The 27,043-nt window shown below is 41.9% G+C and overlaps 1 protein-coding gene across 3 annotated transcripts; it reads left to right on the top strand.

The window, feature by feature from the left end:
• Nucleotides 1–476: 476 nt before the first annotated feature.
• On the top strand, nt 477–26,095 carry homer1b (homer scaffold protein 1b). Of its 3 annotated transcripts, XM_055049187.1 has the most exons (9): nt 477–1,258; nt 8,984–9,140; nt 10,929–11,060; nt 13,220–13,312; nt 15,892–16,040; nt 21,562–21,718; nt 21,920–22,030; nt 22,119–22,199; nt 22,560–26,095. In XM_055049187.1, the coding sequence occupies exons 1-9, from the start codon at nt 1,254–1,256 to the stop codon at nt 22,749–22,751; spliced, it is 1,077 nt and encodes a 358-aa protein (XP_054905162.1). In that variant the 5' UTR covers nt 477–1,253; the 3' UTR covers nt 22,752–26,095. The 3 variants fall into 3 exon arrangements, with proteins under 3 accessions (XP_054905162.1, XP_054905163.1, XP_054905161.1); XM_055049186.1 differs by lacking the exon at nt 477–1,258 and having other exon boundaries at nt 8,450–9,140; XM_055049188.1 differs by lacking the exons at nt 477–1,258; nt 21,562–21,718; nt 21,920–22,030; nt 22,119–22,199; nt 22,560–26,095 and adding an exon at nt 16,282–18,240 and having other exon boundaries at nt 8,442–9,140.
• The last annotated feature ends 948 nt before the right edge of the window (nt 26,096–27,043 follow it).

The following is a 27,043-nucleotide window of genomic DNA, read 5'->3' as shown; positions in this document are numbered from 1 at the left end:
AATTTTTTTATAAGTTTATAAAAAAATGACACTTTTTTATAAAGTATCATTTCACAACACATCATCTGAAGGCACTTTGCAAAATAAAAAAACTATATAAATTGTCATTTCAATCCAATCATCATCTCTCTGCGCTGGAAGATTTTTAAAAAATGATCAAAACACAAGCCTGGAGTGATCCTGATCTTTCAGACCACTCCACTGCCTCCTCGGTCGTGTTGTTCAGCATCTTTCATTCTGACAGCCCCGGTGAGCCCATTTCACCTCGACAAAACTTATTTTAAACAACAACAGGCGTCGAACGGCATCAGTCCCTTGAGCACGGAGAAACGTCACTGCGGAGGATGGTGTGGTGACGTCGACAGTGGGAGGGAAGCGGATGCATCACCCAGATGTGGGGCTTTTTTCTCTTTTGGGGGGGGGAGGGATGCGGGGTGCAAATTGGGGCTCCGTGGATTGTTGGGCTTGGATCAGTAACACACTGCAGGATAATTGAACACAGGCTTCACTCGTGTTCCAGTGGAAGGTGGGGGGAAGGCGTGAACTGATGTTGCAGAGAACGGCAGGAGGCAACTTTAAATAACGCGTGCGTGAAGTAGCTGCGGCGTGGACGCGCAGGAGTGGGGGGTGTAGCCCGCGAGCCTGTGGTAATAGGCTGAGAGGGAGAGGAAGAGGGAGTGGGGGCTGCCGTAGACGGTGATGCTGCGCGCTGTCTTCTTGCTGAATGAGGATCGTCTTTTCCCAGTTTGAGCAGCAGCAGGGCTTCTCCGCCCTTCCAGCGAGGATCTGTAATTTACACGGCAACAGAGGGGCGTCCGTGGGATCTTCTCCATCCCCATCATCATCATCATCATCACCAGCAGCAGCAGCAGCATCATCTGCGCCGGATCCAGCCCCGCGCTGCCGCTCGTTCTGCCGCTGCTCCGTCACCAGGCGACCAGAGGAGGAGGACGTCTGACCAGCGGGCCATGTGCACCACGACATGTATGCGTGAATTCATGCGGTGACACGGGAAGAGGGGGGAATGGAGCAGCTGTCAACGCATTCCTGTAGACGCACCGACGGTGATTCGTTGCAGACTGTCGTGTAGAGAGAAAAAGAGAGAGAGAGAGAGAGAAAGAGAGAGAGAGAGGGGGGAAAAGAAAAAGAAAAAAAAACCCTTCATACGCAGCAGCCCATCCAGCACATTCGCTTTTTAATTCCAGCGAGAAGCGATCAGTGATCAGGTGTCGCCTTTCATTTCAACCACAACAATGGGGTAAGTGTGGATAATATACAACCTTATGCAAGCTGCGTTCATTTATCTGTTTTTTTTTTTTTTTTTTTATTATTTTTTATTAGTATTATTATTATTTTTAATACATGTTCAGTTTTTGGCATCTAACGGCATAATTGGACCAGACCTTTATGTGCTTCAAAATGTGACGTTAACGTTCCCTGGACAGCTTTGGGTGGATGTGTTTTTGATACTGAAGTCAGCATCACTTCAGGCCTCTGATGTGCGACTGAAAACTCTACACTAAAGTGGAAAAGGAAAACAAAAATACATGATAATTCTGTGAAATGCAAAATGAACGTGTAGATGAAGTTCAGTGTCGGGGCAACAGTTCACCATCAAACTTTTATGATTACTTGCTGACTCTCGACCACTGCTTAAGGCTGGAGATCCTCATAAAAATGAAGCGGTTCATTCTTTCTCATAGCTCTGTAAAAAATGATTTCTGGTGTTTCTTCCCCTTCACTCATCCATGGTGACAGGCATACAAAAACAACAAAACACAAGAAAGATTCAAAAAATAAATGAATCCACTGAAAGATTTTATAAAACAAAAATTGACTGAAAATAAGCAAAGTTTTGCTTTTTTTTCTTTTTTTTTTTGTAGATTACGGGTCAGTCAGTGACATCACCGGAAGTGACGCAGCACTTCTGCTATGAAGGGTTAATGAAAGGAATCCCCGCAAAGCTTTTTGTTCTGATCACAACCTGGTTCAAAATGGAGATCTTTGATAATATGATCTGGCTGTTCTGGTTCGGCCTCGTCCTCCTCTCAAACGATTTCACTGTTGGAAGATGTTCTCAGATCTGAGTTCAATGTTTTTCTGCAACAGAACACGACAAGTGAACATCTTTGAAAGAGGAAGCTGATCAAAATGTAAAAACGAAGAGACAGAAAAAAAAAGATACAAGTTGATGTTCTCAAAAGGATTGTGAAGCGTTGCCTTATGTGATGTCATCAGAGTCATGTGACTCCGATGCCAGATCTGAGAGGATCAATTTTACCTTGATTAACTATCAGTGTACAGAAAAATAGCAAAAGAAACAGAAAAAATGGGCGACAAGCTGTATCTAAAGCAGGTTTGATTGATCTTTGAAAAAGCTCCGGCTGGCAGCTTTAATTCTGCATATCCGCTTGGAAACTGGAGTGATGCACAATTATTCCTACACTGTTATGTAACCGTGCGCACGTCTCCGTACCGGCATCCTTGCTCTGTTCTGTTCTCACTCAGAGATGGTTCAGATGCAAGCTGTACATCCTGTTCCTTATTCTGCTCGTCTGTGTGGAGAAGAGCACAATGTCAGCAGCAGAGGAATGTCAGCTGAAGCTCCTGAGCTGCAACTCTGCGCTGACAGAAAGCCGCTTTCTGTCTCTATGGCAGCACAGGCGGCCGCTGCGCATCCCCCCCCCCCCCCGCAAAGCAGCCCCTCCACCTCCCCCAAACCACAGGCACCCATAAGTGAATCAGCCGTGAGCCTCACACACTGGGAGCGCACAGAGACCTGCTCATTTGCATGTCCCCCTAACCCCGAGCTCAGCGGTCCGTTTCCTCCGCTCAGCCTGCCGTTCATTAACAGCTGTCTCTTGCTCTTCACTGTGATTAATTACACAGCAGGAGGTTAATAATAATGTGGCACGGCCACAGAGCGATTTCTAGATGTCAGCCAAAACTCCTGCATTAACTATTTACAATACACTGGAGAGCTATCCCCCCCTCCAACCCCCTCCCCACCGACCCCGGTCGCCCACGCTGTCCTCCTACGGTGTGGGCAGCCCATCGTTCAGCCGTGTCTCACTCAGCTCCAGCTCTCCACTGGGCCCTGCCATGTTGGTGACTAACTTGCTGTTATGCAACAGACTCAATGACTCAATTGATCCACAGTGGAATGTATTGTTAACTGCGATCCAGGCCCTACGCTGCCACCAGCTTGTGTGTTTTAGTCCTACAGTAACTTGCAAATCATTCAACTTTTCCATATTTGAAAATGTCCTGTCACACAAAGGAGTACGTCGAAGGGTGAGTTTTCTAGCTTGAGAAAATGTGAAAAAGTTGGGTTGAAAAACTTCAGCAAAGCACTGCACATATGCAGAGGAGCAGATTAGATTAACACACATGGCTGCGGCTCAGTTCTCTGTCTGCCTGGCTGGTAATAAAGGCAGATAGAGTCATATTTCACTTCCAGACCCGTGGCTCAATACGAAGCCTGTTGGAGCTCTGATAATGGCAGAGAGGAAAACCGCGGTGCAGGACATGCGGAGGTGATCCCTATCAACACTTCTGTTTGCAAATGCACTCAGATCACAAAGCGGTAAGCCGGCCATTCCCCGCCGGTGAAGAAGCATCTCCTCAATAACTTTGAAGTCCGAACTACTTTATTAAAACTTTGGACATACGTGGTAACAAGGGCAGCTATAGTGGCGAGGGAAGGAGAAGAAGGTAAAGAGGAAAGTGAGAGTTAAGTAAATGTTTCGTGTTGAAATTTGTTGGAAAGGAGGGCCAGCTGGATGATGAAAGAGGACACACTGAGGGAGAAATAAATCACAGCATTCTGAGGTACAACAGGAGCCATGTGTGTGCAATCTGTTTGGTTTCATGCTGTGAGTCACATCTGCGCATCAAACCCCTGATGCACAATAGGTACCACAGGCAGCACCTGTTGTCATCTCTAGAGCTGCACGTGTGTGCGTTTTTCAACTGTGTGTGTGCAATTGAAGCATTAGGAATCTGGTTTCAAACCGTGGAGTTTGCTCAGACCTTTCATCCACATGCTCGCGTCTCTTCATGAAGAACTCCATTCCAAGGATGTAAATTTAAGCGTGGGTCTCATTGTGACTGGTCGATAACGCGTCAGGCCGGACCTGCCCTTGCATAAGTCATTTAGATGTGAAGTGAAGCTGTAAGATGAGGATTCAACTCATCGAGAGATTTTAAGTCTGTATCTCTGTGGCAAAGGTGAAAGAGGGAAAGCTTATGTCACCTCTTTTACTGTCGCCGTATTGCATCTGCTCATCACTGAAAATGGCAGAAACAGCTGCACTTTCTGACATCACGAGAAAAAATAACTCACTTTTCACACTTTCAGGTTATTGAATTTGCTTCGTGAAAAAAAAAAAAAACTTTTTACAAAATATATATTTCTGAAAATAAAAGGCAGAATATTTTTTTTCCCCCTCTCTAAATATTTACAGTGGATACCTGGACATGGCTACTTTTAAAAATAGATATTTTCTTATTTCTATTCACGCCAGATTTTGGTGGATCAGTTTAGATCTCAGATCAAGTCCTTATCAAGTTCTCAAATTGATTTAAATCTAATCTGATGTGTGTTTGTGTTGTGCATTTTTGTGCCATTACCAATGCAAATTTTCCATTTTATGTAAGTTTAATGGACAATAATGAAGTCTAAAGTCTATCTCATGGGGGAGGAAAAACAACACACAAACTCTACCAATTAATAGTTTATTGAACAAATATGATCCAAACATGACAACTTTGTGGGAAAACTCAATAAAGAACATTAGAGACAGCTGAGACACATACAAAATATGTAAAACCCTGGGATTTTTGTGGGATGTATTTTTTTTTAGATAATACTGTTTGCATGCAGGCTTCAAGCAAGGAAATAACTGATCATTTTGTAGATTTGGTTGTTTTGGTCCTGATTTCCTGGGTTTGAACAGAAACAGTTTGCAGCCGGATGGTGGATCGTAGTAAAATAATATATCAGTTCACAGCAGAAACCAGATGCCAAGCAATGAGTTCAAAAAATATTCTGTTGACTGCTCACGTTGCACGATAGGCAATAATTTTATGCCTCAAAAAAAAAATCACATTCGCCAGCAAGAGGTCTGATTTGATCAGGGGTCCAAACATGACAGCATATTTCAGAAGAGTTCGTTCATTCCACACAGAGATCCGAACCTCAGTCAGTGTAAAAAGGCATGACGACAAAAACCTTCTGAAAATAATACAATCAAATTAAATATGGGAGATTCCAGCATCTTTGTGGTTAAATATGCTGGTTTACATAACAAAAAAGATGTTTGTTTTTAACTGCAGCTCATGACAAACCAACTACGCAGTGAAGAACCACCAACATTATCAACACATGCTGATGTGTGCAAGTTGTTTTGCGTGTTTGCACAGCCGTCTGCTAATTATTACCATCATCATCATTTAACAGAACACACCTAGGAGTCGTTCAGGTTGGCTCTTCTGTTACAGAAGCGAAAGGATCTTTAGGACAAATCAATCTTTTATTGCAGCAATATGGCATCACAACTTTTAGAAATAAAAAAAACAAAACAATCTTCAGTAGGTAGCTATATTTACTCAGTGACAAAGAAAAATAACGTATGGAAACTTTTAATAAGCATCTAATTTCCAAGAGAACATCACAATCAAAAAATGAAGTTATGGATTACTTTTAAATAAAATTATACACCTATTCTCTCCTATAATTAAGAACAAAATCGCTAAAAGCAGCTGAAAGGATTTTGTAGCCTCCCAGCGAGGAGGTCAGAGAGGCCAAGACAACCGGACTGAGAACGTCCTGCTGAAGACGGCCTGGTTTCCTCCATCTCTAGGAGAGATGGACAACACATAACTCCCAACAACCTTCTTAAGGCTCTCACTTTGCATTTCCTCAAAGTTCCCCATCATTTCTGTCTCCACACAAGAGTTGCCGGTTAAAGCTTCCCACTGCCTCTTTTTCTCCTCTCAGGAGATGGGAGGACTCTTCATCAGTCCAGCTTCTTCTCCTACATTCATCACCTCCTCCACACTTCCCTCATTTCTCTCTCTCTCTTCTTTTCTCACGTCGTCCATCTTTCCCTCCTTTATCTCCACTCTCAGCTGCCCTTGTGTTGTGTTGCTGCACTCGCCAAAACACTCTTCCTCCTCATCCTCCTCCTCATCCTCCTCTTCGTCCTCTCTTTTTTCTCCCTCCCTCGTTCTTTCCTTCACTCTGTTAAAGGAGAAAGAGGTGACCGGGCACTTTCTCTCCCGTCACGAGCTGATAAGCTTAAACTTTTTTTTTTATTATTATTATTTTTTTTTAATAGAGCTTGGAAAAAGACCGGTTGGTGAACAACCCGCTGTGCCGCGCCGGGCCCTCGGCAGACACGTTTTTATTTATTTTTATTTTTTATTTTTTATCAGGACTCTTTCTGGGGGAAACGAAAGACGGCGGCGCAATTCAGTCCTCCGTTTGTTTCCCTCGCTCCTCTCCTCAGAGTTGCGTTGTGGGAGTAATTATTGCTTCTTTGACAGCCGGTGGGCGGCGTTTCCAAACAAAACCCGCTTGGCTCAGGCCTGAACACGCAGAACAGCAACACTGCCGCGGTCACAAGAACCGCAAGAGAGAGAAAAGAAAAGAAGAACAGTGCCTCGGCTCTGTCCAAATTATGCAATCAAATGGTTAAAAAAAAAGAGAGGGGGGGGGAGAGAGAGAAAGAGAGGGAGAGAAACAGAAAGAGAAAGAGAGAGGGAGAGAGAGAGAAAAAGAGAGAGAGAGAGAGCTGAAATGACTCACAGTACTGCCACTTTACACTGCTGTTGATGATTATGATAATTCGTGCAGCTTTGTGGAGCGGCATTAATCATCCCAGATTCACTCTCTTCCCAATCATCTTCTCTTTGTCTCCCTGTCCAACACGCCTCTCGGTGTCCCTGTCTCCTCTGTCCCCCTCGTCTCTCTCTCTCTGTGTGTCTCGGCTAATCACAGGCAGGAGGGGCGCTGAATTTTAATATTCATTGATACGGCCAGCCTTTGATGCCGCCCCTACACACACACACACACACACACACACACACACACCCCCCCCACACACACACACACACACAGTGCAGTGCAGTGTAAGCACTTCTCTATCTCGCGTTCTGCCAGCGCTGCCAGCCCAGAATATCTCCCTCGGCACCCCGCGCCCCGAGTGTGTGTAGCGACTGTAGATGTTTGCCCAAGAAAAGGCCCAACGATGCAGCAACACAGGAAGAGCAAAGCGAGCAGATTGATGAGCGCAAGGTCAGGGGATGACTCGTCCTGTTAGGGCGCAGCGACAGCCACACACACACACACACCAAGGCAAGTCTCCAGCTCTCGTGCAGTCATGTAATACAGATCCTTTGCTAAAGCAATTTTTTCCACATGTTGTATTTAATTGGAATTTCAGGTGACAGATACACATAAAGAAGTGCATATATGAAATTGATGAAAAATGATTTATGCTTTTCAAAATCTTAAAAGTGCAGCATGCATTTGCGTTCAGCTTCCCTTCGTATACCCACTTCTTAATATTTCAGGGCACCTGCTCATTTGGGTGTCTCTGCCAGTTTTATACACGTTTATTGTAATTTGTGAAACGCACAGACTCTGTTCAGCGTGTCGGTGAACATAAATGTTGAAGTTCTCCCTGGATTAATCCCAATCTTAAACTGGATAAAGATGTGGAGTGATCGATCAAAACCGCAGGTCCTTATGACGGCGTCCTGCAGCTTCATGACGCGTTGCAACTCCAGCACACCTGAACCAAACAACCAGATCATCAGTTCTGTTAACCTTGCCTGGGAACCGAGGAGGAATTTAACAGTTTCTTCACCACAGAGTGTTGAACCCAGAATAAAACTCTTCTTGCCAGCTGCCATTGCACACCCTTGATTTAAAGCTTTCCATTGCAGCCCAGACTGGATGTTCAAGGTTGACGTCCTACTGGATGGTGTCTCAAATTTTTTGCAGCTTCCTGCTTTGGATTGTTCACCCAGAGTGGCAAACAGACGAGGGCTGCCTCTGATCCTCATGATGCTGTTTGTTCACTAATAATCTGTAAAAAAAACCAAAACAACAACAACAACCTGAAGTCTTCACTGAACATCTGGATTTCCATTGGGAATCGATAACGGGCATGGAAGCTCTTCATCCGTTTGGTGACTTCTGAGTTAGTTAGGGGTGAGCATTTATCATTCATGATGATAAATATCTCATCACAATTAGAACTTTGATTTTTCTTTTATTACAATAAATCACAATTAATGATGTTTCAAATCCTCCAAATCTGTCCATATTGTCAAAATTGCTCTTTTTGCCATTTTGATCAATGAGTATCAATAAACACGAATAAATTTGAAGACGTGATTAGTATCACTGTGTGCAGTTCAGTGATACTGATCACGCTTCTGCCACCTGAAACCCTAATCAATCACATTTGCATTTGCAAACCGTGGAAAAGTTTGCGGCTGTTCATGCACGATGTGTATATGTGGAAACTGCAGCTCTGTGGGGTGTGTCTACTGTAGTTACCATTGGCCTACTGTCTATATTTAGCTTGACACCCTCCGAGTTCCCCTGTGTGACCCTCACTTAGAGCTGCAGGCATTCCCATATCTGAGCACAGAGACGGCGCTGCCTGAAACAGAGAAACGCAGACAGACAGAAAGAGAGACAGGGCGGGGGGTTCTGCTGCATTCACAGTACAGGTTCTTTATCTTACGAGAATAAGTGCGATTTAAAAGTGAATCTTGTATAAGTTAGGAGCCAAACAATGAGAGCAGGGATCACTGTCTGAGGTGTAGCCATGGAGGACGGCGAGCTGGTGATCAGGCTCCCTGGCCGATCCGAGTCCCCACTGGGCAGCGGGGGTTCCGGTGGGTTAGGCGAGACCCTGGTGCTGAGGCACAAAGAGGTTCACCACTTCTTCTTTGTCCCCTTCAGGGAGCAGCCCATCTACAGCACGAGGGCCCACGTCTTCCAGATCGACCCCAACACCAAGAAGAACTGGCTCCCCGCAAGCAAGCACGCCGTCACTGTGTCCTACTTCTATGACAGCACGCGCAATGTCTACCGGATCATCAGCCTGGACGGAACCAAGGTGGGCCGACGCCTCACATCATTACCGGATACCGTCAGCGTGTCTTGGTTGATGTCCAGTGTAAATAACTCCGTTAATAATCCCTGCGATAAACAGTAACGCAGAGACGCTTCATAAAAGAGCGCAGGTTTGCAGGACGTTCCGGGGCCAGTGGGCTCATGATTCATTCTGTCGGTTTCTTTGTCTGAGCTCGAAAGTCTAGAGTAGATCGCGATTCGAGGATCTGAGAGGTAGGAACTCGGTCCTGCTGGGTTTTATTTAGGTAGCAGGGTTTACTGGAAGCAGACAAGAAAGAGAGTGAAGAAACTGGCAGGGGGCCAGGTGGACAACATGATCCAAAAATGCGATTGTTCTGATCATAGAGGGCCCAAACACAACATTTCAGAAAGCCTGAAAACTTTTTATAAGAAGACAACACAGTTTTCTCTGAATTTTTGTGGGTTAGCGCAAACAAATTTTCCTCGTTTCTGTTGGCATTTTTTCTGAAATTTTCTGAATTGCTTCTTTTGTCTGTTCGCTTTTTTAAAATGCTGCATTGAATTCTTTTGTGTTTCCTCCTCCATTTCGTCTTCTGCCACTGATTTTTGCAGATATGTTTTGAGATTCAAGCTTAACTATCATCTCATATTGGTGAGAAAATACTGGACCTCTAAGTTGTGTGAAAAACGCCTTGGCTTGCTGCTATCCGTTTCAAATTCACTTCTCGACGCCAACAGGAACGCCGTCTATTACATAACCCTGCCGATAAGGCAGCCAGTTCTTGTCTTTATTAGTAATGTTCTGTAAAGGTGGCATAATTAACCAGGAATTAGAAGTAAACCACATTTCTGAGTAAAGCTGCATTACGTTTCTCTTTTTGGTTGAACTAAAACTGGATTCAGTTTTTAACACGTTTCTCCTGAAGAAGAACATCGTTGCGCATCAGTCTGGATTTTTCTGTTTCAATTTTTACAATTGAACTGATTAAACCTGTTTGGTACTTCACAATAATTTGCTTGCTCAATGCAAAAATAAAGAAGCGGCGGACAGAGATTGTTGTCACTTTTATCGTCATCTCAATAGAGTCACAAAATACTTCAAATTGCCCATAATAGAAAGTAACACGGTAAGTGCAAATAATCAGCTTATAAAATGACAGCAAACAATTTAAAGCTGCTACTAAAATCTGGTATGTTGGAAAAAAAAATTGTTACAAATTTTCATCTGAAACCGCTGACTGGTTTTATTTCCTAAAATTACTGCCCACTGGATGACCAATAATCTTCTGACAAGAACATCTGTGATCTTTCCAAGCTGATTCAAGAGGTTATTGTCAGGTAAAAAAAATATAATTGGCTTGTTTGTTGGAAAAGTAGATTGTTTAACATCAATTTAACAAAAATAAGAAATTTAACAACAATGAAAAAGAAAATGTCTTAATTATTTTGGTGCTTATTTAATATTTCAGGTTATTTTTTGGGACCTATTTATTTTACTTTTGTTACATAAAAAAAGCATTCCCTGCTTACTTAGTTATCTTTTGTATCATATTGGATAAATTAGGCTTTCTCTCTCATGCATATTCCATAATCAATAAGATAGAGTTTTTTTTTCCATATATTCAGCATTTCTTCTATAAAGAATGTGAAGAAACGTTTTAGCAACATAATTTCTATGTACACCAGGGTCTAGAAGACAAAACTAACTTTGTGAAGAGCTAGATGTCTGATGAATACATGTATCATAAATGGGTTTATCGCAATATATACTGCTCATTAAATTTGATGGGTTTTTTTTTCTTTATTGCAGGCAATAATCAACAGCACCATCAGTCCGAACATGACGTTCACAAAGACGTCACAGAAGTTTGGTCAGTGGGCGGACAGTCGAGCGAACACCGTCTACGGACTGGGTTTCTCCACCGAGCATCATCTGTCAAAGGTACCAGCGCTCAAACAAACCCTTCCACAAACACGACAAGCCACGTGGAATCTGTTGCTTCTACGCTTTTGTTGCCGGACGGGTTGATTATCTTCGCTGCCTGAGAGATTGCGTTGTGTCAACACACCTCACGTTCTCAAAGTGCTTCCACTACTTTGTGCTGCAGCTTCCCAGCGGGGGAAGTTTTCCGCATACATCTAGACTGGTAAAATAGTTATGCAACACCACCACTCAGCAGTAAGCTTAAGCTCATTAAAGGCATTTCCTGTGAAATCCATTAGCTACTGGGAATGAAGGAAATGGATGTTATTAAATCAGATGCCCTATTCTACTCCAGTAGCTGTTTGCAGCATCCTAAGGTGTTGCATGCGCTCTGAATTCGTCGTCCCTGTGGGATGAAGCATCATGGTGGGGGGAGGTAGAACGTGCTGTGGGAATGCTTTAAGTATGAGTAAAAGTCAGGAGAATTTTTTTGTTGAGCAAAAATAGAGCTCCTTCTTCAGTTTGGCCGAATGGGGCGTTAATTAGTGGAAAAAAGTGATAAAATCTCATCTTTATCTACAAAAAGTGAGAGGAAACAAATCTTGGGAGAGCAGAAAGGTTTTCCACAATTTTTGGTAAAATTAGAGCAGACTCTGTAAAAGCTATTAGGGCGTAATGAGTTTTTGTGCATATAAATCCAGATTTGTTGCACCTGGAGGCTGAAAGAGCTAATCCAAGGTGGGACCAATGTCAAAGTGGACTCTCAAGTCAAAAATGTCACATGGTTTTATGCAAGAGGTATTTTTTGAAGCATTACACTATTGTTACATTAAACTTGTAACAATTTGGAGGCAGCGCGTCACCAATTATCTTCCAGTGTGAAACACATAATGAAGGAGTATGTTTAAACATTTCCAGACAAATATATATATATATATATATATATATATATATATATATATATATATATATATATATATATATATATTATATATATATATATATATATATATATATATATATATATATATATATACACACACACACACACACACACACACACATATATATATATATATATATATATATATATATATATATATATATATATATATATATATATAATATATATATATATATATATATATATTATATATATATATATATATATATATATATATATATATATATATACACACATATATATTAATATATCGGACAAAAAGTCTCAGCTATCCTTGTTGGATGTAACTCTTGTTAGAAAACACACAGTTGTTAAAATTATTGGCTGTAAAAAGAACCTTTTTCCAAAGGAAAGCTATTAAACCTTGCTGTGACCTCGTGCAAATGTGATTTGCTCTCCTATTTTCTTTGTTCTCTGTTATATTAGATAGAGAGAAAAAATCCAGCTAAAGTTCTATTATAAGCTTTGTTCATCACATGAAAGAAGAATAGACAAATACAAATCATTGTAAAAAGATGTGACCTGGGCCAGACTCTGACAAAAGTGGAGGATTGGAGTGAAAAACAGTGGCCAGGAATTGGTCAGTACAGTCTGGACGCCAATTAGGAAGCATTTCCTCTGAATCAAAGTTTTAGGGAGAGGCTTTTGTTCTCAGGTGTCTGTTGTGAGAACGACTCTGGAGCACTTAAACCGAGAACCACTGCATTTAGATCACTGCAGCACAACTCTTATGTTACACCAAAGTGAAATGATATCAGGTTAGTTTTTGTAACCGGACTAATGGCCGACAAAAGGACCGGCTGGAGAGGAGTCTTGAATTTCCTCCTCAGCACTCAGCTTGCTACTGTATTTACACTAAATTACTCAGCAGGAGCCGTGTGTGTGATGAACCTCACCCTTATGATAAGCCAGGGACGTGTCTGTGAAACACGGTGTTAATATTTGCTTAAAGCGCCTCAGCTGAGGTTGCCTTTCCGCTTTGGATCGACTGGACATGACGGGACGAAAATAACCAGAGATCAACATCATCCAACTTGTTTCAGGGAAATGTGGCTGAAGGCAGGGTTGCAGGAGCAAAGGCTGGTTGAAGGTGTTGGTCCAGCTCTGATTGTTACTGGAAGCAGCTTTTCCCTCTTATGAACGACTGTGCTAAGCAGATTAAACCACAGCGTAGGATTTAGAGCCAATATTGACGGCTGTCTTTCTTGTCCAGTTTGCAGAGAAGTTTGCAGAGTATAAAGAAGCAGCACGGCTTGCGAAGGAGAAGAGCCAGGAGAAGATGGAGATGGCCACCTCTCCCTCTCAAGTAAGTTCAGCACACTTTGTTCCACACAATCACTCCAACCTGAAGGCTTGAATATAAAAGGACAATAAAATTCATTGTGCCTTGTATTGGTAAGAGAAGTGTTCTGATTCCTCTTTTATATTAACGATAATGATATTATTGGAAAAGCAAAAAATGCTTCCCACATTTATGTGTGGTTTTGCTTCACAGTATTGAAGTCTTCCAAAATCTAAAATATGATTTGATCATTTATCATTTCTGGATTAATATGAACACATTAAACTGAGCATGGAAATGTTGAAATTTCCAGTCTTTAATTGATCTTGATGAATCAATATCTGTTTCCATATTGATTTATAAGTTGGTGGTCGAAGCATCAAAACTTAGACTTTTATTCGACTTATTGTTTATTAAACTCAATCAGCTATTTTGCTGCTTCTTTGGCCTCCAGATACTTTTACTATTGGATGTTAAACCCTAGAACTGGGTTTATCATAAACTCTAAAGTTTATATTCTCATCTGAATTAAGTTTGTCCAGCTGCCAAAAAGAGTGACCTTACCTCACCTTATGGTTTAATAAAACACAAACAGCATCCAGTGCACGACATGCGCAGAGACTGTATTGGATGCTGAACTTGGGGATGTGATGCCGCTTCGATGTTTTCTTGTACGAAACCCAACTTCAGGCGTCGTTCTTGTGTTTTTCCTGACTAGAAACTCAGAAAATCACTGACATTTATCAACTTTTTGGACTTTATGGTAGCCTGATGGTTTCATGCCCAGACTTCTCACTTGGAAAGCAAAATAAAATTTTGATGAAAAGATGACATTTCCAAGATAAGGCTTTAGTGTGCACACAAAGTGTGGCAGCCACACATTTCAAGGGATGTTCAGTCGTTTCTAGGAGAGAAAATTCACTTGTTTCAGGAAATCCCTGGAGAAATCTGGGTTTTAATCTAAAGACCATTACCCGGCTTCACAGCCGCATCTTTTCAATATGGAGGCTCGGTGGAAAGCCCCGCGCTGTGCCGCAGTCTCTGCTTCTCGCATGTCTCTTAATGAGGCAAGGAGGACAGCTTCACGCTCGCCGGGAGCTGAGGGCTGCATGTGCCACACGACAGAGCAGCGCTGCAAGTCAGAGACAGGCCGTAACTGTGAAGGCTGCAGCCTGGCTGATAGGAGCCTGCAGAGGTCTGCTTAAGCTTCTCCATCGCTGAGAGTCAGAGCTTCACCCACGGGCCAGCTGGCACTCAGATCCTTCTCTTTTCTCCACTCCAAATCAACTTAAAGCTGGAGGAGAAACTTTTTCACTGAAAAAAACAGAGGGAAGAGAAGACACGGACCCAAAGCCGTCACACTGGTCCCAACAGGCCGAGCTCCAGTGGAAATACGTCACAAACAAATACTTCATAAAGCGCTAATGAACTTGGAGCGCGGAATGTAAAACCAGCCATAATCGTCCTCTTATCTCTTTCCGCCTTCTTGGCCGTCAGAGGCATGCGGTTCGGTATCATTGTCCTGCTGCATTGAGCTCCGGCCCAGAGTCCTAACAGCTTTGTTTTATGAGTGCAGCAACTAAATGATTTGTCTCTCGTATAATTTTGTTCTTGTATGGGATATAAAGATAAGAATTAATCTGTGCTTCTGTAATTTCCCTGCACTAAAGCAAGCTAGTTTAATGGCCTGTGGGAATGTAGAACTGTTCACTAAGATGGACTAAATTTGTTGCGCCACAATTTCTATGAGATTAGAGGACCTTCAGCTGTAGGCTGATTTGCTGTTTCCAAGTCCGGACTGAGAATGCATCAAGGGCAAAACGGGGTTGTTGTTTTTAAAGATACAAGAGAAATGAGGTGCAGTTTATTTTGTCAGTAAGATTGAAATGTTTAAATTTGTTTAAATGACAGGTTTGATCATCCGTGTTTTTTCCAAAAGTGTTTTGGTTGAATTGCATACAGATTCAAATTCAATCCTATTAAAAATCTTTTTTTAACATGTGAAAAAGTTTATTCTGTCCCTGGAAACCGAGAACTTTAAAGAGCTCAACCTGAGAGCAGTGATCAAAAAAAAAACTCACCAAATTATACCAGAAGCTTCTTGATGGCTAAAAATATTGCACACATTTTCTGTGCAAGTTGCTAAAAGACATTTTGTCTAATAATAGAGAGGCAGTGGGTGTGCAGCTCCATGAGGCTTGTTGATCAGATTAAAAGAAACTTTAGAAAATAACATTATCATTGACCTCACATTTCAGCATTAACATTTCCACTTTTAAAGTTGTTTCATTTGTTTGATTATTAATTAGCTGTAAGAAGCAAATAATCATATTTGAATCAAAGTTTAACAACATCAGTGTGTCTAATTGGAGTTTGACTCTTATTTGTACATAAGAGAAAATTTCCCACAGACTTCAACTTGTCCTCCTAATTCTTATTCAATTTCTTGTTAATTTGATGTGAAATGAGAACTTAATGAATGACTGATGTTCGTGTGTGAGCAGGTTGTGGCTCCAGCAGGACGAAGTTGAACTCATGCAGTATAATCTCGGCTGGCGTCGTGCAGATAATAACTCTGTGAACGTTATCTATCCCACCTGTAGGAGTCTCCGGCCGGTGAGCTGGCCTCCCCCCTCACCCCGGTGACTCCCCCCATGGAAAACATCAACGGCACGGACGAGATTTGCGACACGACTCCCAACTCGGACAGCCGTCCGGAGCCGTCGCAGAACGCCCTGGCTTTCGCACACAGGTATATCCCGCAGTGCTCACCGGCAAAAGATTAGCACCAGGGTCACTTTTTTTATTGTTTCACCCAAGCAATGATGGTTGTGAGTTTTTTGTCCGCTTGTCCGTCACCTGCGGTGCAGACGTAACGATCCTCCCTGTCGCTCTCCTCTGTGTCTGCGTTCACCTCCATATCCGTTCCATGTGAGCACAGAAGAGTGAAGCCCCTGTATTCACCGCTGCTTTCTCGTGTTTTTCCTCTTTAGGGAGCAGCTTAAGACTTGTCGGGTCTGCTCTTTCTGATAGTCCCGACTGCTGCGACACCGTGACTTCTCTAAACACACACACACACGCACACGCACACGCACACACACACACACACACACACACACACACACACACACACACACACACACACACACACACACACACACAAAATCACAACAGTTTCAGATGTAATGTTTTTCTAAAATAAGAGCCTGACTTTAGGTTTGCAGAAGGGTGGGTGCTGTTTTCCAATACATTATGAACTGAGTATTTATTACGCAAATGTAAGAATAAAACACTGAAACTCCTGTAAGGAGGGATGCAATGAAATGAGTCACAAGACATTTTTCTACTGGAATTATAGCGTTTACATACTGTTCAATTGTTCCAACCAGCAAGCAATGTCACTTAGATTGTTTCTCAAGAACCATTATCCACTTTTTCCTTTTTTTTTGTCTAATCTGAGCATGCTCTCTGAGGAACCTCACACACACATGCATAGCTGCAGAGCCCTGCTAATACACATACACGCTCTTGGATTGGTTTCATATTTTGTCACGTTACAATCAAAATTCATCGCATTATAATGCAGTTATTTGTTGCAACAAAGTATTTTATTAATGTAGAAGGACATTGTTTTGTTTTTTTACAAATAAAAATCTAAAAAGTGTGGTGTGCATTTGTATTCAAACTACCTGGGTCAATAATTTGTGAAAACATCATTTGTGTTTTTGTATCTTGGTGCAGAGGTTAATATTTGTGCCCATTCTTGTTTTCCAAATTGGATTTAATCCCGAATGTTGACATGCTGTTATAAACCAAGAACTTCTTCCATTAATTGAGTTTTTATTGGAGGAAAAAAACAAAACTTGTGTTGGTCCATCACTTTTGGTAGTTGCGATCGTAACGTGACAAACCGTATGGAAAAGTCTCAAGGGGTACGAAGGCGCTCGCGTATATGTGCGGCTGCTGCAGTGCAATAACATGAATGCAAAGTCAAATCTCCTGTCTGAGTGGGTGTCGCTGTGACACCGATGCATGCACAATTACCGCTGTACACGTTCCTCCGAGCCTTGTGAGCAAACTGCAAACTGAAATGTGACTCCCAACCTTTGCTGATGTGCACCTGTCTCTGTAAGATGGCACTCGGGCTTCACTGCGGTGCAAAATGGCTCAGAAAGGTGTGGCTGCGGGGTTCGTCGCCAAAAATGTGTCGACGAAGTGTTTATGTAAGACTTATGTAACACGATGTGGGTAGTGGGAGGCATGGAAAGAGCAAGACAGACACACAGATTGTGTGTGTCGGAGAGGAACTTGATATGTGTAAATGCTGTACGTGAGTCACCGATACCTAAATGTCCAGAATCAGTGCACAGCGCATCGCTGAAGTAAATAAAGTGAAGAGAGAGAGAGAGAGAGAGAGAGAGAGAGAGAGAGAGAGAGAGAGAGAGAGAAAGTGGGCGGGGCATCAGTTTGAGTTGTTTAAAAGAGTAAAGTCTTATTTTGTCGTGAAATGTACACCACAGGCTTTTCCTTTTTGTGAAATATCTGTAACTTTGTGCCACTTCTATTGTTGACTGTAGCTGAGATTCATTTTAATTAAAGATGTCAATTCCTGACTTAAAATATGGTTGTTCTGGTGTTTGAGTGAAGAAGCTTAGTGTGTTTTTAAACACAGCTTTGGTCAAAAGTTTGCATACACTCACTACTGGCATGAATGTCATTCATTTTAGGTCCCAAATGATACATTTGAACAGTTCCCTGTTTCGGGGTTGCAGGACGCTACATGAGTGATTTTTAACAAGAACTTGAGGGAGGGAAGAGTTTAGATCTGCTCATGGATTTCCTTTAATCCACGCAGGGTCAAAATTGTGCGTACAGACTCAAATGTACAAATAAATTTTCACTAATATTAGGTCATATGTTCTTCAGCACGGTGTAGGGAAACTACACACTTTTTTTTCACCCTAATCAAACTTCAGGTGTAATTTTTGGTTTGATATATGACCACCCTTCTAAAGCAGAATTAACCAGATTTTATCTAAATTGTTGAGTTTTCTTGAGTGGGTCAAAGGTTCTCATCCACTTTGCGCACAGCTGAGTTTGGGGGCATTGCAGAAAACCTTAACGCAAGATTATTTTATCCAATTTAATACCAACTTTGTTGTGTTTTTGAGGTTATTGGTTCGTGTTTAAGTTTCAACCATCTTTTTATTTTATGTAAAACTTGAAGAATTTGTTTGCCATCCTACTTCCTTATCCTTATTCCACTTATTTTGTGCAATGGTGGATATCACTGTCAACTAATAAAGCCCTCAGCATGACTCTGCCACCACTATGCAGTTGATACAGTCCTCCTATAGTTTGAAAGTCTAAACTTCACTCATTTGACTGTGAAATTTTTCTCCATAAGAGAGATGGTCTTTAAAAGTAAAATGGGCAAATTTGAGTGAACATAAAAGTGTCATTTTGGCCTTTCTTCACTGTTTGCAGCCCCTCAAGCCACGTTAAAATGAAACTTCCTTTGCTGTTCATCAAACGTTTTTTGCCATGTTTGTTCCTGGGTTTTTCCTGAACATTTTAATTTTCTGTAAGTTGAAACTTAATGTCAAGTGTTCCAAGAGAGCAATGATCACAGACAGTCATCAAACTTGGTCTTAAAATTGATAAATTAGGATTTAATTTGAATGATGCAAAACTTTATCAAAGTCTGAGGTAATGAACTTTATCTCTACAAAGACAAGTGGTCAAAAAAATAATAATATTCAGAATTACAGGAGAAGCTTTTTCATGCTCCTGCAGATCACTTCAGGACAAGTAAACAAGTATTGATCACACTGTATGTATATTTTTGAACCTGGTCGTATTCCTGCCACTTTGTGGGGATTAAAGAAACACTCAGGTATAACATCAAAATTCAACACCAAATTCATGTCCGGTGTTGGTTGCATCATCATTTGACTGTGAAGAACAAACGCTTTGAATGCTTATCAAAATCGAAATACTACGACAGTAAAGGCAACAGTGAGGCTTTTGCAAACTCCTGACCATAACTGTAGGGAGACATCAACATCCAGAGATTATCAGACAGATTTATGGTTACTGTTGAAGAAGGCTACCATGATGTGAAGCTGCACAGATCAGTGCAGAGAGAGCGATGTGTGGAGAGGACACCCACTGCCTGCTGCAGCCTCGCTGGTGTTTCTATTAATGCTGCATGCGTGGGAGACGGGGTCGACTCTGCAAGTGTGCATGAAACAAGCAAACCTCACTCACATTTTCACAGATATGCAGCAACGGTGGATGCTGCTTTTGTTTCTCTGACTCACATCTTCCTACATTCACCAGCTGGACACAAGAAGGTTGATCACGTGTGTTTCTACTTGTTGACACGAACATTGAATGAATGTTGAGTGTGTGTCGCTTTGCACGCGGAGCCAAACCCTCCAAAATGCTGGTGCTCGCGGCGCCACTTTTGCCAATCTTCCAGGCATCTGGAGCAGTCTTGGCACATCTGGAGTTGGACGCGCGCTCGTCTCTGCGGGACGCAGGCGGCGCGGCGCTCTGCGTGGGCAGGTGCGCGTGGGAGCAGAGAACCGATGAGGAGAGAAGTGGATGAAAGACGAGTTTCTTAAATCGGGAAGTGGGCGCGTTTGGCAGATCCTCCGCTGGAGTGGTTTCGAATGGTTTTTATTGATATTATTGGACCTTTTCGGTTTGGATTTCCTGGGTTGCACGTGAATGGTCCTCTGGTGCTGGAGGATGTGGGCGTCAGGCTGCGGGTTTGGGTGAAAGGAGATCACTGCGACGTCTCCGCCGTTCCTCCTCTGCTGCCATGGCAACTGCTGTGCCTCGCTGTTTTATTTATTTATATATATATATTTATATATATATATACATTTTTTTCTTGAATTGTTCTCAGGACACTCGGTAAAAGCCTCTGTGTGTGTCACACATTCACACTTTGCTCCTCAGTCTTTTTATTCACAATGAATAAACTTTCAAAGATGTTTTTTTATGTAGTAAAACACAAAACAAAGAGTTAAGAGTTTATTTACAGCTGATTAAATACCGGTAATATGTACAAGCGGCAACATGTTACATTCAGAAATGAGAAAAAGTTTTAAAGCACAACTTTTTCTTTTTTTATGACTGTGTTAAATTGCTGTGCTTCTGAGAAAAATCACACAATTTGGTCCTGAATTATTTTTTTTAATTGTCCACAAAATATTTTTGCTTTGTGTACAAATGTACAAAAGCAGCAAAAAAACAAACAAACAAAAAAAAACAAAACAACAACAACAAAAAACATAATCGTATATGTAATCTTGTTTAGCAACACAGAAAATTAAACAGAAAACACATTTTATTATTATTATTAATAATATAATGATCAATCATCTCCAATCGGTAGTTCAACAACATAGCAGCTTCTAACTTACCCACCATGTGTCTCTGTCCTCAGCCAGAAATGGTCTCGGGCGACCCCCACCCCCTCCAACCTTTTCAGCCTCTTAATAAAGCGTCTCGGGGTCTTGTCCTCTGTCTCTGTCTCCCTCCGTTGATGTCCCTGCGCTCCTTCCGTCTGTCTCCATCCTCACATCTTGACGTCTCTCCCGCTCTCTGCCTCTCCGAGCTGCTGTGTGAGGTTTATACATTGGCGGGAGCGGTGACAGCGCCGCTCCGTCCGTGTGCGTGAGCGTGTGTGTGACCGTGTGTGCGTGCGTGTGTGTGTGTGAACGAGCGTGCGGCTGAGTGTCAGTTTTGCATGTGCATGTGTAGGACGAGGTGTCGTCTCCCTCGTATGCGTCACACACGCAGACACGCTTGCAGAGCGGGGTGGATGTTGCGTAAGGACTGAAGGCGAGCTGGAGGAGTTCAGTGGGAATGATATCAGGGTTTTCTCCGTCTTTCACGCTGTCACAGAGTGGGTGTTGTGGCTCAGCAGAGGGATGCTGCAGTGTGAGAGCATATCCAGTGTGTGTGTTGGAGAAAGGATGGAGTGAAACTGAGAATATGAGCTGCCTCCATCTGTCCTGGAGTCTCTTTTCTTTCTTTCTTTCTTTTTTACATACACAAATCAGTAGATGAGCCTCTGAAAAGTTCAAGTTTTGCAAATTCCGGCAAGATCAGATATTAAGTGAGTTGCACTTTGAATGAGTGAATTTCAAACTCTGCATCTGTTATTTTCATCGCCTGCAATGCTTACAGCTGGCATCCGCTGAGCAGCTCATGTTGCCTTATTGAAAACACGGCCTGTACATGTGTGTGTTCTCCAGCCCGGCCATGACAAAACACTGGGAGGCCGAGCTGGAGGCGCTGAAGGGGAACAACGCCAAGCTGACGGCGGCCCTGCTGGAATCCACGGCCAACGTCAAACAGTGGAAACAGCAACTGGCTGCCTACCAAGAGGAGGCAGAGAGACTACACAAACGGGTGAGCCTGTTTGTTTTCATGTGTGATTAAATCACTCTGATCAAATAGGAGCACTCGTTTAGGAGGGACACTGTGAAGTCGACATGAAAGCCAGAAACAGATGAGAGGGTGGGGGGAATAAAGAAAGAGGCATGCTGGGAGACAGACTGAGATCAGAATGTTTGGTGACTCAATCAAAAACACCCATCTCAATCCCTGCAGGTGACAGAGCTTGAGTGCCAGAGTAACCAAACCCCGGTGATCAAATCCCAAAAGACGGAACTCAACCAAACCATAGAGGAGCTGGAGAACGCGCTGCGGGATAAAGAAGAGGTGTGTTTCTGCAAGAGTACAGAAGGGAGGAGTGATGCAGCATGTAGGTACAGTATACATCACGCATTCCGTGTTTGTGCCCCTTCAGGAAATGGAGAAGTTGAAAGAAGAACTGGAAAACATGAACGACCTCATGGAGCAGAAAGACACTCTGACTCAGAAGCTTGAAGTAAACCTCTCCTCCCTTTGTATCAAGCATGCAGCACCTGGCAAAACTTTTTACACTTGTTGAACTTTTTCACATTTTGTCCAATAAGAACAGCAACCATAATATATTTTCCTGGGATTTTGTGTGATAAACCAACACAAAGTTAGTGGATACCTGTGAAGAAAGATTCTTCAGTTCTACCAATGTGTCTGTACTAATTTGAGTTGGTCACATAAAACCTCAGACTACTGGTTGTAACATCAGACACAATTGGATGTGGAAAATTTCAAGAGATGTAAATTATTTCATGAAGCGCTGCGTCTTCAAAAGCAAACAGCTACCTCATCACACACACCGATAACTCGGTTTCTCCTTCTGCAGGAGACGGAGCTGCGCAGTCGGGTGCTGGAGGAGCAGCTAGCGGGAGCTGAGCAACGACTGGAGGAGAACCAGGAAGAGCAGGAGAATTTCAGGAAGAGCCTGCGGACGCTGCTGGAGCTGTTAGACGGCAAGATCTTTGAGCTGACGGAGCTCAGAGACACCTTGGCTCGTCTCATAGAGGAAGCCAGCTAGAGACAGAGGGTGTCCACCTTCACAGACAGAGCCATATGATGATTTATTTACAGCCCAGCACACAGACCAATCCCACCCTCCATGACTCCTCGTGTACCCTCACCCACAGAAATCTGAGACGATGCACTGCCCACACTTACCGTTTAAACACAAGGGGCAGCTGATCCCTGATTTTAACCTTGAAGGCATCAGGTTCCTACCTTCTGCAAGCACTCCTGTAGTTGAACACGATGCAGGGACTACCTCAGCTTGCCTTCTGATTGGCTGTCGTTCACTTGGTCAAACCGGTCAAGCTCAGTTGTAGAGATGCCACACACGAAAACAAAACTGTGCCTCGGCGCCGTCTGCTGTCTGAACGGGAGAGCTGCGGCGTAGAGCCGAACATTTACTCAAACACACACATTGCACATCACTCCTCTTTAAAGCGGCACTCCAGGGGAAATGTTGAAAGTCATGTGGAAATAATTGCTGTTAAGACATAAAAGAACTGCGCCAAAGCTGCCAAATCCCGTCCTTCTCGTCCCCCCCACTCCAAAAAAAAATGTTGTCCTCTAACTAGCAGATGCTTTGATCCAAAGTGACTTACTGTACAGGGAAGTTTTGAACAGAAGAACCCATGTTTGAGCCCGGGCTGCCGAGGAATGTAACCACATTGAACAACCCCCAGCCTGGATCTACGAAGCTGCTGGGAAACGGAGTCTGACAAATATACATGTATATGAATTTTTCTTTTACCAGAAATGAAGGACTTCTGTACGCCCCCCTCCCTCCCGGCTCTTATTACAAAAACCTATATGACAGATAAGCAATGAATCTTCCAGATGGCCTTTTTTTCATGCAACACAAAAATTTGAGTGCTATAGCTGAAATGAGAAATCCTCGTATCCAGACAGCTTCCACTATCACAGTAGACATGACCTGTCTTCCTGCCAAACTCAGTGTGGCGTGTGTGTCCCGAGGTTTGATATGACCGTGTGCACTCGTATAGATGCATCTAAATAAATTGCATCCACAAAAAGTTATTTTAAACTAGTAAAAAAAAAAAAAACATGTAAAATCTGGAATTCATTATTATCTCGCTTGATTACACAGAGTTATGTTTTTAAGCATTTATTTATGTTACCTTGATTATTATGGCTTACAGCAAACAGGAATCTTAAAATTCTGTTAAAATTATAATGTTACATCAGACCAATAAAAAATAATCTAAATACGTAAATGTGGGCATACTGAAAGTTTTGTCCATATGCAGCATCTAATATGCATTCAGTAATTGGTTAAGGATTTCTTCTTAACCCTTATTTTTGTGCAAATAAATTTGTGCAAATTTATTTGCACAAAGTTACATTAAAACTTCAGTTACATTAAAACTTCACTCAGATGAAATATTTTGTGGTGCACCATATTTCAAGTGTACTGCATTGACTCCCCCACACACGCGCACTGATAATGTATTTAGACGGTTGGATGAATAATTGAATAGACTTTTCTTTGCAATTTGGAGCTCATTCCTGTTTACCACGCTGATTTATCTTTGTGCTCAAAAGTTTAACTTTCTGGTGTAAAATGCAACATCCCCTGAAGTTGGATTTTTAACCAGTAAATTCGGAAGTTGCTGAGTGCGATCGTGGGATTGTCTCTCGAGTGGGAAAGCTTCAAGTTCCACGGCAACCTGAAGCTCAGAAATCAAAAACAGAGCAACAGTTTTAATTGTGAAGCATTTACTTCCACTCCTGATAGTTTGTCTCTCATTAAACCAGAATAATGATTAGTAATGTAGACGTTAATTTAGTGCTTGAACATATTTAACAGCACATTATTTACGTCTTGCTAACTGTCGTTGTCAATTCATAGCAAACACAAACTTGTGGCACCGAGCTCCAGCTCATGGCACAAATTTAGAATGTATTATGCTTCTTTTTCTACCAAACTTTTTCCTTCCACTTAACTTTTCTTTAGAATTCTTGGATACAGCGCTCTGAACAGCCAGCTTCCTCAGCAAACTGTCTTTCTCTCCTTGTGAAGGGTTCCCGATAGTACTTGCTGAGACTTTTAAATGTAAAAACTTTTCTCTGTCATCGTCTTCTATAACAATACAACATTCTTGAAGAATTCTGTATTATTACAAACTGTGAGCCATAATCATCAAAATTAGAACTAAATGCTTGAAATACATCACCTTTTTGATGAAACAAATGTCTCTTTCGGTGGCATGCTAATTTGTTGAGCTGAATCCGTACTTGGCCACGTGTCGTTAGAGAGGTGCACACACCCTCACGCCCACGCAAACACACACACACACACTGAGCAATATTAGACAGGCTCTATACAACACCAACTCTATCAGGTACTCTACTCAGTGGGCCCGTCCTGAAGGGTCAAACATGATTAAGCTGACACGCCCCCTCTCCAACAGAAAGTGTACCACTGACCGCATTACTGTGTGGCAGCCCTGCGTGGTCCGAGTCGTGCAAACCGAAGGGCTTACAGAGCGTCATCCTCATGTCTGTAAATCTCCACCCTCAGTGAAACTGGCCACTGATTGTCACGCCTCACAGGTGACTATTCAACCGTTCTCAGTTTATATTCTTTCTTTTTTTTTAAGTAAAGTTATAACACTGGTGATATAAATATAACACTGTACAACACAACTTTCTTACTCTTGCTGGCATTGTAAATGAATGGATGGACAAATCAAAATGCAGTAACACCCTGCGGTGACTTATTGTTGTGTATTAACCCACGGCTGAAAGCTTTTTTTCTCTGTAACACCATGTCATAACACCGTGTTACAAGTTTTATACTCTTACTGTATAAAAGCAGCTCTGAATTCTCTCCCTCCAAAGTCAGCAAAATCGTTTTTATTTATTTATTTATTTATTTTTGACAGAGCTGTATCTCGACAAGGTGCTGCTGGTCTTATATCTATCTGAGCGCCCTGTTTGCACTGTAATGACACCGTTGTAACTCCATTATATGCCAACAGACTTGCATTTAGCATTAGCACAGTATAATTATGTAGTTAAAAGACCTTCTGTAGTTAGTTACACAGGTTAATACACTGGAATAAGACTCATGTTAAAGGGGGAATGTTACTTATTTTCTGTCTGATGTATGTGTCGAGTGGAGTGACAGAGATGAAATACTTTAATATTAATGCTATTGTTAATGAATGCCTTTGTACAGTAGTGGATAAAATGCTTTTCATTCTCCTGTTTTTGTAATTTATGGTATTTCAGTGTAGGTATTAACATTGTATTTAGAGGTATGAGAAGACTGGCAATATTTTTGACTATTTAAAGTAATTTTGAACTCATGAAATTAAAGAGGTACCTCAGGCTTAAGGGATTTCTCAGATTGGTGATATTTCGTCGTTTGCAGGTAAAAAGGTTTTGTTAAACGTCGAGAGGCACACCTGGTTAATTAAAGCTGCGATGATAAGGTAAATGTGGCTCACGGCTCAGGGCAGCATTTTGTCCGCGGGCAGCACGAGCTCAGGATGAGAAGTTTGGGTAGCAGTCGCTCCGTTGCACCTCAAACAAGCTGAGGGTTTACATTGATGCCTGCCTGTAATGTTGTATTTAGCACCGGATTCAAGGATTCCCATTCAGAGCTAAATTAAGCTAAATTTCACATTTAGAATTACTTGAACTGATCAAACCTGAACTGGTCAGATATCAATTAATAAATATATTGAGATAATTTAAGCTTAGATGAGTTTGAAAACCACTGGAATAAATTTTTGTACATTTTTCATTAAATTTTAAAACACACATTTGATTTCCAAAACCTTAAATCCTCTTGTAAAATCTAAAACTAGGAGGTTCTGAGTTTTCTTTCAACACACATTCAGAATCCACCTCTCACCATATCAGGCTCATGAATTTTTTAAACGCATCTTTACTACCAGGCTTTTCATTCCCCTATTTTATCAGATTGCTGTCATAAACCTGAATGTATTTTATAAAGGATTTTATGACATAGACACAACAAAAGTGCATAAGTGTGCATTGAGAGGAAAACAATTTCAATTGGATTCAGGGCTGGAATTTGACTAGGACATTCTGTCATACTAATACGCTTCGATCTAAACCCTGTGGCTCCAGAGCCACAAGTGGCTCTTTGGATTTCCCACTTTAGCCCCAAATAACTTGGGCTATACTGATAAAGAAACAACTAACGTTTTTAGATATAGATATAAAAATAAGTGATAGTTGGTGAGTTTTGTATGGGAAAACTACAATTAATTTCAACAGAATGACAACATAAAAAGTACCAGTAATATTTTGAGA

This window comes from Poeciliopsis prolifica, unplaced genomic scaffold (assembly GCF_027474105.1).
Source record: "Poeciliopsis prolifica strain line A6 unplaced genomic scaffold, Auburn_PproV2 SCAFFOLD028, whole genome shotgun sequence".
Taxonomy (NCBI): Eukaryota; Metazoa; Chordata; class Actinopteri; order Cyprinodontiformes; family Poeciliidae; genus Poeciliopsis; species Poeciliopsis prolifica.
Note: the sequence above shows the minus strand (reverse complement) of the source record. Positions and strands in the feature narration are given on the sequence as shown.